The 13,215-nt window shown below is 47.4% G+C and overlaps 1 protein-coding gene across 4 annotated transcripts in view; it reads left to right on the forward strand.

Moving 5' to 3' along the window:
- Positions 1 to 13,215, forward strand: part of CDC42BPB (CDC42 binding protein kinase beta) — a 183,471-nt gene that overhangs the window by 111,490 nt on the left and 58,766 nt on the right. For 2 of the 4 annotated variants that reach the window (XM_068254625.1, XM_068254627.1), the window contains exons 17-21: positions 2,521 to 2,645; positions 5,006 to 5,111; positions 5,961 to 6,011; positions 8,687 to 8,835; positions 10,443 to 10,537. In XM_068254625.1, the coding sequence (XP_068110726.1) occupies positions 2,521 to 2,645; positions 5,006 to 5,111; positions 5,961 to 6,011; positions 8,687 to 8,835; positions 10,443 to 10,537 (526 nt within the window). The remainder of the gene's footprint in view (positions 1 to 2,520; positions 2,646 to 5,005; positions 5,112 to 5,960; positions 6,012 to 8,686; positions 8,836 to 10,442; positions 10,538 to 13,215) is intronic. The other 2 variants (XM_068254626.1, XM_068254628.1) reach the window with 1 other exon arrangement.

Consider the following 13,215-nt stretch of genomic DNA (forward strand, 5'->3'; position numbering starts at 1 on the left):
GCAAGGGGCAGCACTTGCGGGGAGAGCGAGGGGCAGCACTTGCGGGGAGAGCGAGGGGCAGCACTTGCGGGGAGAGCGAGGGGCAGCACTTGCGGGGAGAGCGAGGGGCAGCACTTGCGGGGAGAGCGAGGGGCAGCACTTGCGGGGAGAGCGAGGGGCAGCACTTGCGGGGAGAGCGAGGGGCAGCACTTGCGGGGAGAGCGAGGGGCAGCACTTGCGGGGAGAGCGAGGGGCAGCACTTGCGGGGAGAGCGAGGGGCAGCACTTGCGGGGAGAGCGAGGGGCAGCACTTGCGGTGCGGGGAGAGCGAGGGGCAGCACTTGCGGTGCGGGGAGAGCGAGGGGCAGCACTTGCGGTGCGGGGAGAGCGAGGGGCAGCACTTGCGGTGCGGGGAGAGCGAGAGGCAGCACTTGCGGTGCGGGGAGAGCGAGAGGCAGCACTTGCGGTGCGGGGAGAGCGAGAGGCAGCACTTGCGGTGCGGGGAGAGCGAGAGGCAGCACTTGCGGTGCGGGGAGAGCGAGAGGCAGCACTTGCGGTGCGGTTAGAGCGAGAGGCAGCACTTGCGGTGCGGGGAGAGCGAGGGGCAGCACTTGCGGTGCGGGGAGCGCGAGGGGCAGCACTTGCGGTGCGGGGAGAGCGAGAGGCAGCACTTGCGGTGCGGGGAGAGCGAGAGGCAGCACTTGCGGTGCGGGGAGAGCGAGAGGCAGCACTTGCGGTGCGGGGAGAGCGAGAGGCAGCACTTGCGGTGCGGGGAGAGCGAGAGGCAGCACTTGCGGTGCGGGGAGAGCGAGAGGCAGCACTTGCGGTGCGGGGAGAGCGAGAGGCAGCACTTGCGGTGCGGGGAGTGCGAGAGGCAGCACAGCGGTGCGGGGAGAGCGAGAGGCAGCACAGCGGGGCAGACAAGAGCATGTTATATGGGCATGCTCCATATCCTGACCATAGTATGTGTCGTTTGCATTACACAATGTTTAGTTCATGCTGGTACTTTAGAGACCTGAAGCAAGAGAGGGGAAATATTTTAACCTACCTGCTGCTTTCTCCAGCCCCCTGTAATCATTCTACTCCCTCGATCTCCTTCCGATCCCTTCTGTTGTGCCGTTGTGAAGCCTTCTGCACCACTGATCGTGCTTCTGTAGCTGGGGAGCATTCTGCGCAAGTGCAGTTACAGTCTTAACAAACTGTACATGCGCAGTGTCGTCTCTGCAACGGGGACACAATTGGGTGGTGCGCATAGCCAGGACTGCGCAGAAAAAGTAGTCTGCACTCAGCTGAGTTAATAACTTTATGGGACTCACAGCTGCGGAAATGAGGGGGGCAGGAGGATGAGGAGGAGCAGATAAACTACAGGGAGTTACAAGAAACCCCAGATAAGTAAAGAAGCGTTTATGTTTTCGTCTCCGGTACACTTTAAAGAATAACTGAAGAGAGATGTATATGGAGGCTGCCATGTTTATTTCCTTTTAAGGAAAACCCAGTTGCCTGGCTGTCCTGCTGGTCCTCTGCCTCTAATACTTTCAGCCATAGCCCCTGAACAAGCATGACACAGATCAGGGGTTTCTGACATTGTCCGATCTGACAGGATTGGCTGCATGCTTTTTTTCTGGTGTTATTCAGACACTGCTGCAGCCAAATAGACCAACAGGGCTGCCGGGCAACTGGTATTGTTTAAAAAGAAATAAATATGTCAGCCTCCATATTCTTCTCCCTTCAGGTGTCCATTAAAGTGGACCTGAACTCTTGCACATGAAAGAAGGAAAACAGAGAAAAATGCACCCTGTATGTATTTAGAGAGATTAGCCTGTCTAATTGCCCCTGTGACTAATCACAACTGTAATTTGCTATGTCAGTTGACAGCCTCAGCAGAGCAGCTAATTTGTAAACACAGGAAGTTAATCCTATGTTATGTTCCATGAAAGCAGGAAGTCGACACACTGCAGATTTCTGGCAGGCTTTTTATCAGCTGTAACAAAAAAATATTGGTTATTATGCCGTTGTGTTTTAGAGCAGAGAGGAAGTTGTGAGTTCAGGCCTGCTTTAAAGGGACGCTTAAGTCAAACAAAAAAATGGGTTTTACTCACCTGGGGCTTCCAATAGCCCCCTGCAGCTGTCCGGTGCCCTCGCCGTCTCCCTCCGATCCTCCTGGCCCCGCCGGCAGCCACTTCCTGTTTCGGTGACAGGAGCTGACAGGCTGGGGACGCGAGTGATTCTTCGCGTTCCCAGACACATTAGCACCCTCTATGCTGCTATATGGTATATGATATATGCTATAGCAGCATAGATGGCACTATTGTGGCCAGGAACGCGAATAATCACTCGCGTCCCCAGCCTGTCAGCTCCTGTCACCGAAACAGGAAGTGGCTGCCGGCGGGGCCAGGAGGATCGGAGGGAGACTGCGAGGGCACCGGACAGCTGCAGGGGGCTATTGGAAGCCCCAGGTGAGTAAAACTCATTTTTTTTTTTGTTTGACTTAAGTGTCCCTTTAATCACTTTGGAATAGTAATTGTTTCTTTCCCCTCCGCAGCTCTGCTCCTTTGTGGATAAACTGACGGCACAGAACAGGCAGATGGAGGACGAGCTGCAGGACTTGACCTCCAAGAAGGAGTCTGTGGCTCATTGGGAGGCTCAGATTGCTGAAATCATCCAGTGGTGAGTTTCCCATCTCCCCATTGTCTGATACAGGAAGCGGCTCTTCCCGCGTCTATTCTTGTGGCTTGTTGGGAGTGTTTTGGCAAAGCTTGCTCAGGACTTCATTCACACATCCTGATTGCTGCTTCTGTGAAGTCCTGACAAAGTACTGCGGAGTCACCAAAGACTGAGCGTTGCCCTGCTGTGACCCTGCCAGCCCTAGAGAACCACAAGGTATAAGTGCATATTAAAAAGGAATGGCTTCCCAGGATTGAACGTCATCCCAATCAGTAGCTGATACCCCATTTCCCATGAGAAATCTATTCCTTTTCTCAAATGGATCATCAGGGGGGTCTGTATGGCTGATATTGTGGTGAAACCCCTCCCACAGTGTGATGTCACTACCATGGTTCTGACAGTTTGCTGTCTGTGAACCTCGTTGCATTGTGGAAAATTTTCCAAATGCCAAGCGAGCAGCATCTCCCTCTGTACACAGAACTCTCAGTAACGAACATTCCGTACAGATCACCTGGCAGAACTAAAGATGTCACCACCAGTGATACATTTCATGTAAATCAGGTTGAGGAAAGATCTTACAATGGGCAAACACTGACTAAATAATCTATAGGGGCCGGTTCACACTTGCTCCGAAAACGTATCCGTGGCTCAGTTTTTCAGCCCGGATCAAAACCAGAGCCACGGATACCAATGATAAAAATAGCAGCTGTCTTCACCCAACAAAAAAAACGGATCCGCCTACGTTTAGAGGAATCCGTTCTAAAAACCTGATTGAACGGTCCTGATTTGCAGCATTTTCCCAGACCGCACATGGATCCGGATACACGGAGGGGTAATGCAGGGGAATAGGGAAGCGGATCCCCCTCTAAACAGGCAGTTTTGGACACAGAAAGAAATGGATCTGTTTCCGTGTCACAGCCTGGGGGTGAGGAGGCGGCCGCCATGCTGGAGGGGGTAGCAGCCAGGACGGGGGTGACAGCGGTTGGTGGGGAGGGGGGTCGCCCCCCGGCCCTCGCCTGGGTCCCCCGTCCCCGCTCCTCCAGCTACTTGTGCAAAACCTAATGTATAGCGGCAGTGAGCGGGGAGCTTGCCTTCTTCCTCCGCTTGCCGCATCACTTCCTGCAATGCCGCCCTCCGAAGTATAGAGGGTGACATTGCAGGAAGTGATGCGGCGAGCAGAGGAAGAATGTAAGCTCCCTGCACACTGCCGCTATACATTAGGATTTGCGCAAGTAGCTGGAGGAGGCACGAGGGTGGGAAGGCAACCCCGTCGACCGATGTCACCCTTGTCCTTGCTGCGGGCCCCCTCTCACTCCACAGAAGAGCATATGTTTCCACGGACTGAAAACGTATGCTGCAAAAATGCATTTTTGGAAAAAACGGCATAGATAAAAAAAAAGTTACGAAAAGCAGATCCATTTGAAATGGATCCGATCCTGAACAGACAAGTGTGGGCCTACCCTAAATAAATATAGTAAAAAAATAAGCAATTTTATTCTTTATTTTCACTACAGTTCCACTTTCAATTGGTTCCCCATTGCTCCCGATTAGTATTACAGTTAAAATGCATTGCTTGAATGGGCTCCTCTGTAGAGATATGCGATCTGCATAACGACTTATTGTTACAATCGCTTCTTTTCCCGCAACAGCCTGTGCGATGTGCACACTGTAAATCTGAGCACTCAGCCAGCTCTTCCAATCCACCACCCCCGCTGCTCGCCCCTTTGTTAAAGCTGCACTACTACATCTGTGATCTTTAGTCTGGTCTGATCATTTCCACCTCCATATCACTTCCTGCTCGTGTCTGTGCTCAAAGCAAGAGAGGAATCACAGGAGCAGGATGGACAACGCTAAGCAAATTGTTTAGTCATATAGACAGGAAGTACAACACTGCAATGGTCAGATCTGATTTACAAGTCATGTGAGTAAAGCTTTCACTCACAGATGCAGAGATGTCACAGCTGGTATACATAATATACAGTCTCTAGACAAAAAGGGCAGCTTTGGCCAATGGTTAGACCAGATTTACAAGTCATGTAAGTAAAGCTGTCACACAGGGATGCAGAGATATCAGAGCTGCTGTACAGTGTAAACACCGTGCACAATATAGACAGGAAGTACAACACGGTAATGGTCAGACCGGTTTTACAAGTCATGTGAGTAAAGCTGTTACACGGGGATGCAGAGATATCAGAGCCAGTGTACAGTGTAAACACTGCGTACAGAATAGACAGGAAGTACAACAGAGCAATGGTTAGACCGGATTTACAAGTCATGTGAGTAAAGCTGTCACACTGGGATGCAGAGATATCAGAGCTGGTGTACAGTGTGTCACAAGGTTGGCTTTCTGTTGTGTCGTACAGGGTGAGCGATGAGAAGGACGCTCGCGGTTACCTACAAGCGCTGGCCTCCAAGATGACTGAAGAACTGGAGACACTGCGAAGTTCCAGCCTAGGGTCTCGAACTCTGGTACGTGCTTTTCTTATAAACCCAGATAATGTCTTGCTCCATTTATGTTATGGATTACATTGGGGGCTCTTTATTAAAAAAAAAAAAAAAAAAAAAAAAAAAATTTGAACAGAACTGGTGAAAGTGTTTTGTTCCTTGGGATCCACGCTCGATCACCAATGCCATAAATAAAGCCTCCTCTTCCCCCTTCATTCTTCCCTTCTCGATGTCAGAGCTGGTACTCTACTCCAGTAGTACTTTGCCATTGTATATAGCCTGGCATGGATGGACAATTAAAAACAATTGGGGACAAGGCAAGAGCATCGGTAGATGTTGGCACATAGCTTTGTACTGCATCGAACAGTGCAACTCTGCAATTCAAAATCGATTTTTTTCAATAGATTCCCTGCTGTAATCTATTGGAAATTGATGTGTATGGTAGAAATAAATTCCTCTGAGTCAATTCTTTTCAGAATCGATCATTTTGGAACATAGGGTAAAATTTATAGGTGTATGACTAGCTTATGTCACTTTCGTTTTTTAACTTGTAAAACTGTTTTTGTTTGTTTTTTTTCCTAACTTTATTGAATGATTGTTGCTATTTGCTAGCAGCAATCATTGACTTTAACACAGGAGCATGCACAGGCGGGAGCGCTGCGACCGTGGCGGTTTTTAACAGGGGATGTAGATTTGTCGTCCCAAAATGTTTAGCAGTTAAAGACCATAATGAATCCAGACTTAGATGGTGCCCCAGGCCATTGCAGTCCTAGCTGGGGGGCCCCCACACAACAAGCCCAATCTGATAGATGGAGGAGCAACCCTTGTGTCCATTTCTGGTAACCCGTGTTGTGTTTTTAATTGTCGCTGTAGCCTGAGATGTCGTACCAGCAGGGCCTGGCACCTTACGCCTCGGACAGGCTGGTGAGTTACCTGTGTGGGTACTCTGCATCGCTATGGTGATGGGAATCTCTGAGAAACCTGCTGATTTAATCGCCATGGTGATGGAAATCTCTAATAAACCTGCTGATTTCATCGCTATGGTGATGGGAATCTTGAATAAACTTGCTGATTTTATCGCTATGGTGATAGGAATCTCTGATAAACCTGCTGATTTCATCGCTATGGTGATGGGAAGCTTTGATCAACCTGCTGGTTTCATCGCTGTGGTGATAGGAATCTGATAAACCTGCTTATTTCCAATGTACTAGATGGCGCTGCTAGACTGAGTTCCGTAATATTTATATATATACAGAGACAATCCTTCCACCTGCTGCTTCCTAAATTGCAGTGAAGAGCCCCTTGTCTTCACTGCCAATTGGCCACACAATTAATTTCAAAAAGTAGGTATCCTTCTAGGTGAATTGACAAAAATACGTGGCCTGACTGTCACACATGGTCATCACATACAGGATCAACTCTATATATATATATATACGTCTTCTCACATATGTGGACAATTCCTATATATGATTCTCTGCAGAGAATTTTTATAGAGATTTTTCATTTTTTATCATTTTTTATCTTTTTTATAGACACCGCAAACTCCCATGTGTGTATGTGTTGGATGGATTGTATGTGGGAATTAATGGTTCTTGGTAGATGATTTTTTATCTGTATGTTGCAGGTTTTTTTATTGAAAATAAAAATCAAACAAAGTCTAATACCTGCGCTCCTACTTTTTGAAATTAAACCTGCTTATTTCATTGTCATGGTGATGGGAATCTCTGATAAACCTGCTGATTTAATCGCTATAGTGATGATCTCTGATAAACCTGCTGATTTCATCCCTATGGTGGTGAGAATCTGATAAACATGCTGATTTCATCGCTACAGTGATGGGAATCTCTGAGAAACCTGCTGATTTCATCGCTATGGTGATGGGAATCTTGGAGAAACCTGCTGATTTCATCAGTATGGTGATGGGAATCTCTGATAAACCTGCTGATTTCATCGCTATGGTGATGGGAATCTGATAAACCTGCTGATTGCATCGCTATGGTGATAGGAATCTCTGATAAACCTGCTGATTTCATCGTCATGGTGATGGGAATCTCTGATAAACCTGCTGATTTCATCGCTACAGTGATGGGAATCTCTGAGAAACCTGCTGATTTCATCGCTATGGTGATGGGAATCTTGGAGAAACCTGCTGATTTCATCAGTATGGTGATGGGAATCTCTGATAAACCTGCTGATTTCATCGCTATGGTGATGGGAATCTGATAAACCTGCTGATTGCATCGCTATGGTGATAGGAATCTCTGATAAACCTGCTGATTTCATCGTCATGGTGATGGGAATCTCTGATAAACCTGCTGATTTCATCGCTATGGTGATGATGGAAATCTCTGAGAAACCTGCTGAATTCATTGATATGGTGGTGATGGGAATCTCTGAGAAACCTGCTGATTTCATCGTCATGGTGATGGGAATCTCTGATAAACCTGCTGATTGCATCGCTACAGTGATGGGAATCTCTGATAAACCTGCTGATTTCATTGCTATGGTGATGATGGGAACCTCTGATAAACCTGCTGATTTTCTGCTCCTCCTGCATGTTAACAAATCATTGGTGGGATGTACAGTGATTTATATTGTCATGCTTGTGTGTGTGGTGAGAATATGAGCTTATAACATGCCTGTGTGTGGTGAGAATATGATGAAACGTGACGGTAATGGTGATGGAAAGTTTTTTAGAAACCTGCTGATTTCATCGCTATGGTGATGGGAATCTCTGATAAACCTGCTGGTTTCATCGCTGTGGTGATAGGAATCTCTGATAAATCGCCGTGGTGATGGGAATCTCTGATAAACCTGCTGATTTAATCGCTATAGTGATGATCTCTGATAAACCTGCTGATTTCATCCCTATGGTGGTGAGAATCTGATAAACATGCGGATTTCATCGCTACAGTGATGGAAATCTCTGAGAAACCTGCTGATTTCATTGCTATGGTGACGGGAATCTTGGAGAAACCTGCTGATTTCATTGCTAGGGTGATGGGAATCTGAGAAACTTGCTGCTTTCATCACTATGGTGATGGGAATCTCTGAGAAACCTGCTTATTTAATCACTATAGTGATGATGGAAATCTGAGAAACCTGCTGATGTAATCGCTATGGTGATGGGAGTCTCTGAGAAACCTGCTGATTTTCTGCTCCTCCTGCATGTTGACAACAGATCATTGGTGGGATGTAAAGTGATTTATATGGTCATGCCTGTGTGTGGTGAGAATACGATGAGCTTATAATATGCATGTGTGTGGTGAGAATATGACAAGACAGTAAGGCAGTAAGGGACCCTGTAACCTGCATGGTGCTTCCAGGGTCAGCTAAAACAATTGGAAAAATTGGGATCTGAAGGCGGCGTTCGCACAAACAATGGTAAATTACAGTGCGCTACCCATTCACTTTAAATAATAGCACCGCCAAGCAAGCTGTATCTCCTCCTTACCATAGCGGCTGGGAGCAGCTCCATCATGCACTGTGCTGTTATCCCCTCCTCCTCCGGGTGTGTCTGGAGGCCTTGCTGTTTGCGCACCTCCTGACATGGTTGAGTATTGGTCGCTTTAGCGGTTGTAACTCTGTCTCCGCAGGATCCTCTCTGGAAAGTGCGGCGCAGCCAGAAACTGGACATGTCGGCGCGGCTGGAGCTGCAGTCCGCGTTGGACGCTGAAATACGAGCCAAACAAATGGTGCAAGAGGAGCTGAGGAAAGCAAAAGACACCAACATCTCCTTTGAGAAGTAATTATTGCTATTTATCCGAGTAATGTGCACAGTGTGTCCGAGATTGTCATTTCCTGCGGGGGCCAGTGGAGGCAGACCTTAGATAGTGGTGTGCACAATGCATTGCAGGAGTCTGACAGCCACAGTCATGACTCATAAAGGTAAATGCATTGTGGGACTTGTAGTTCTGTAACAGCTGGAGGGCCGAGTTTGCCCATGCCTGCCCTAGATAGTGGTGTGCACAGTGAGTCAGAGATTATATCATTTCCTGTACGGCCAATGGAGGCGGACCTTAGATAGAAGTGTCACCCATATGTCAGTTTCCAAGGGTTAATGCACATCTGCGCTCACACAAGTTCAGTAATCCATGTTTGCGCAAGTAAATAATGTGCAGACCCTAAAATGCTAGTCGCATTGCCTGTGTGCCTGTTTCCAAAACCTTTGCATAAGCTCACCGTTCATACTTCTCAGTCATGAGGGTGCCTCTTTTTACTACTCTTATTTGGGTATCGCAGGAACATGAGGGGCAGTACAGCCCCTCATTAAAAGTACAGTATTTTTGGCCTCTGAAGAAGCAGCCTGTGAAATGGCTGTCAGACCGTACACACTGTTGTCTTCTGTGAGGATGAATTAAAGGTGATCTCTCAAGCTTCATTTCATGGTATTAATGGTCTCGTTGCCCAGAGGCACAGCCACACACCTGTTTCTCTGATATCTGTCCAACCTACATCGAGTGCCGACTTCCAGCTGATTTCTACTGTGAACTATTGAAATAATCCCTAACAAAAGATCTACTCCAGCAGTAAAACTTAAGGTAGCCGTACATCAGGTGGCCGATCGACCTTCCAACTCGATAATTATAATCTGATGAAAATCAGTGCCGCCAAGTACATGTTCCCGACCAACAATGAGGGCCAAAATTGGTTGCATTGGTCGACCACACATGCTGCAAGATGTAGGGCCGACTTGCTTGATCCGGTGGGCGGCGGTAATGGCGTGGTGATATCAGGACGAATGACGAAACCCCTGGCACTGTCCCTCCTAATGTTAAATGTCCCCCCACCCACCCCCCCCACCCCCCCCTCAGTGACCAGTGCAAGCTGTACATTACCTATCCGCAGCCTCCGCCGGCTCCAGGCGCTCTCCGTTCTTCAGACACGCGCGCCCTGATGTGGTTGCCTAGAAAGGGCACACGTGTGACGTCACACGCCACCATGTTCATAGGCAACCACGTGATCGTATGGAGAATGGTGGAATCACGAAGGCTGCGGATAGGTAATGTATCACTTGCACTGGCCTCCGGGGGGGATAGATTCGATTAGCGATAGATGTTTCTTGGCCGAATCTGCCCATCATCGCTAGATGTATGGCTGCCTTTAGGTGCACACACTGGATCAAACTCAGCCAATGTGGACGTTGAGAATCTAACGTGTGCACATATTACAAAAGGGTAACTTATACAAGATGGCCCCTGATATGCAGGAAGAACAATGGAGCAGAGATGTCAGCGATCAGACAGCAGCAGCTGCTCACAGAGTATGGGACACGTGGTTGGCACCTGTGAAATGTCTCCTGTATGACCTCTCTACATTCTTTTCCCAGTTTTACTTTGTATTTTATTGCAGCAAAGTGAAGGAATCAGATGCCAAAAACAAGGAGCTGCTGGAGGAGATGGAGGTCCTGAAGAAGAAGCTGGAGGATAAATATAAAGACAACAGTGGTCAGTAGATCTCTTCTGTTTGTGTCCTGCAAGCAGCGTCGCACCTGCTCTGCGCGATCTGTCAGGCTCACACTAGCAGTGCTTTTCTAAGCTCCAACGATATGAAAAGCTTGTGCTAATGTAATTCTATGTGTCTGTTCTCACTTAGAGAGTCTAAGGCCAGATTAAAAATGGCTTTTTAGCTTATATTCCGCAGGAGCATGTTTGCCCCTGCTAAAACGTCGCTATCCCGTGGCATAACGAGGGGTCTTTACCCCCCCAAATCCCCCCCCCTGCAAAATCCACGACCAACTTGGGCGTGGATTTTGCTGCCCCTGTCCGCTTCCGTGTGAGGCAGGGCTATGAGCTGCAGCTCTGCCTCACGGGCGTCTGTCAGTGGCGGATCTCCTCCTCTCCCCCGCCCTTCTCAGCAAAGGAAGACTGAGAGGGGCGGGGGAGAGGCGGAGATCCGCCGCTGATAGACGCGTGTGAGGCAGGGCTGCAGCTCATAGCACTGCCTCACACGGAAGCGCTCCCTGGAGGCAGCAGGGGGGATTTGGCAGGTAAAGACCCCTCGTTATGCCGTGGGATAGCAGCGTTTTAGCAGGGGCAAACATGCCCCTGTTGAATATAAGAATATAAGCTTAAAAGCCATTTTTAATCAGACTCTATTTAACCAGTTCACCCCCAAGGGTTTTTATCCTAACGGACCAGAGCAATTTTCAGTTGTCAGCGCTCCTCCCTTTTATTCCCTAATAACTTTATTACTACTTATCACAAGAAAATGATCTATACCTCGTTTTTTTCGCCACCAATTAGGCTTTCTGTGGATAGTACATTTTGCTAAGAATTTTTTTATTCTAAATGCATTTTAATGAGAAAAACAGAAAAAAAAAGAAAAAAAATCATTATTTCTCAGTGTTCAGCCTTTATAGTTTTAAAATTAAACATTCTCCTGTGGATAAAACAAACACGTTGTATTTGCCCAGTGGTCCCGATAATTAAACCGTTTAGATTATGTCCCTACCACAATGTATGGCGACAGTATATTATTTTGAAATATAAGTGGTTATTTTTCTGTTTGTTCTGGCCATAATTACAAGCCCCTATGTAATAAATTAAAATTAATTTTCCCCCATAAAATATAGAATAAAAAAAGCTGAGTCCCTAAGGCAACTATTTTTTTTTTTTTTAAGCTGATTTTTTTTTTTTACAAGTGTTTTTTTTGGGGGGGAGGGTTGGAAGTGTAATTTTATTAATGATGTGTATATACTTGAAAATGTATGTATTTTGTAAGTGTAATATACTTTTTGGCCACAAGATGGCGCTGGTGAACACTCATAGGACGTGTTCACTTTTTTTTTTTTTTTTTTTTACACACTTTATTAAACTGTTACATTTCCTGTTTATGTGAATGGACGTAGCCGCTGTTCGCGGTCACGTCCATTCACTCCAGGCACTGCGATTGGGTAGAGGACTGTTCAGTCCTCTTCCCCAATCGCCCAGCACGGGATCCCGACGGTAATGGCGGCGGTAGCGGCGGACACACGGCGGTAGCAGCGGCGGGAATGCGCGACGTATTAAAACGTCATGTTGCTGTTAATAGCGGTAAGCATGACGTTTTAATACGTTAGGATGGCGGTAAATGGTTAAAGGACAACTGCAGTGAGAGGGATATGGAGGCTGCCATATTTGTTTCATTTTAAGCAATACCAGTTGCCTGGCAGTCCTGCTGATCCTCTGCCTCGTATGCTGGGCATAGACGGCGCGTTTATGCGCCGGAATAGAGAGCGCGTCACCGCTCGTCCGTACGGGCGCGTGGATCGATTCCCACTCGTCCCCGCGGGCAGTTCCTTATCAGCCGCTAGTTTCTTCCATTGTTCGCCCGCGGGGATCGAGCGCGGAATCGATCCGCCGCGGTGAACGGACAGGTTGAATATTATCAAACGAGCCATCAGCGGCTCGATTGATAACCGCTCGTCCGTACGGGCGCGTGGATCGATTCCCACTCGTCCCCGCGGGCAGTTCCTTATCAGCCGCTAGTTTCTTCCATTGTTCGCCCGCGGGGATCGAGCGCGGAATCGATCCGCCGCGGTGAACGGACAGGTTGAATATTATCAAACGAGCCATCAGCGGCTCGATTGATAACCATTATCTCGCTGTGTATGCCCAGCATTATACCTTTAGCCATAGCCCGTGAACAAGCATGCAACAGATCAGGTGTTTGAGTATCTGATCTAACAAGATTAGCTGCATGCTGATTCAGACACTGCCGCAGACAAAAACATCAGCAGGGCTGCCCGGTAACTAGTATTGTTTAAAAGGAAAAAATACAGCAACCTCCATATACCTCTCACTACAGTTGTCCTTTATTTATTATGTATTTTTTTTTTTTTTATGAAATCACCCATGGCATACATTAGCAAGCACTTAGAAAATCGTTTGTAGTGTCAACCAGCGGCCCACTATAGATCGCTTATCGCAATCTCTCAGCCTTTGCGCAAGTTTTTTTGTGCAGCAATTTATGGAGCGATTTGTAGCCCTTTATAAGTGATTTTATGCTAGTGGTTTGTAGAGCGATTGCAATTAACAATTTCCTGTTTTTGTTTTTCTTTGTGTGGTTGGCGTAGTAAAATTGCTGAAAAATTGGTTTTGGTTTTGTACACCGATTGAAAAGTGATTTTGCAGTGTTGCTATAC

This window comes from Hyperolius riggenbachi, chromosome 9 (genome assembly GCF_040937935.1).
Source record: "Hyperolius riggenbachi isolate aHypRig1 chromosome 9, aHypRig1.pri, whole genome shotgun sequence".
Taxonomy (NCBI): Eukaryota; Metazoa; Chordata; class Amphibia; order Anura; family Hyperoliidae; genus Hyperolius; species Hyperolius riggenbachi.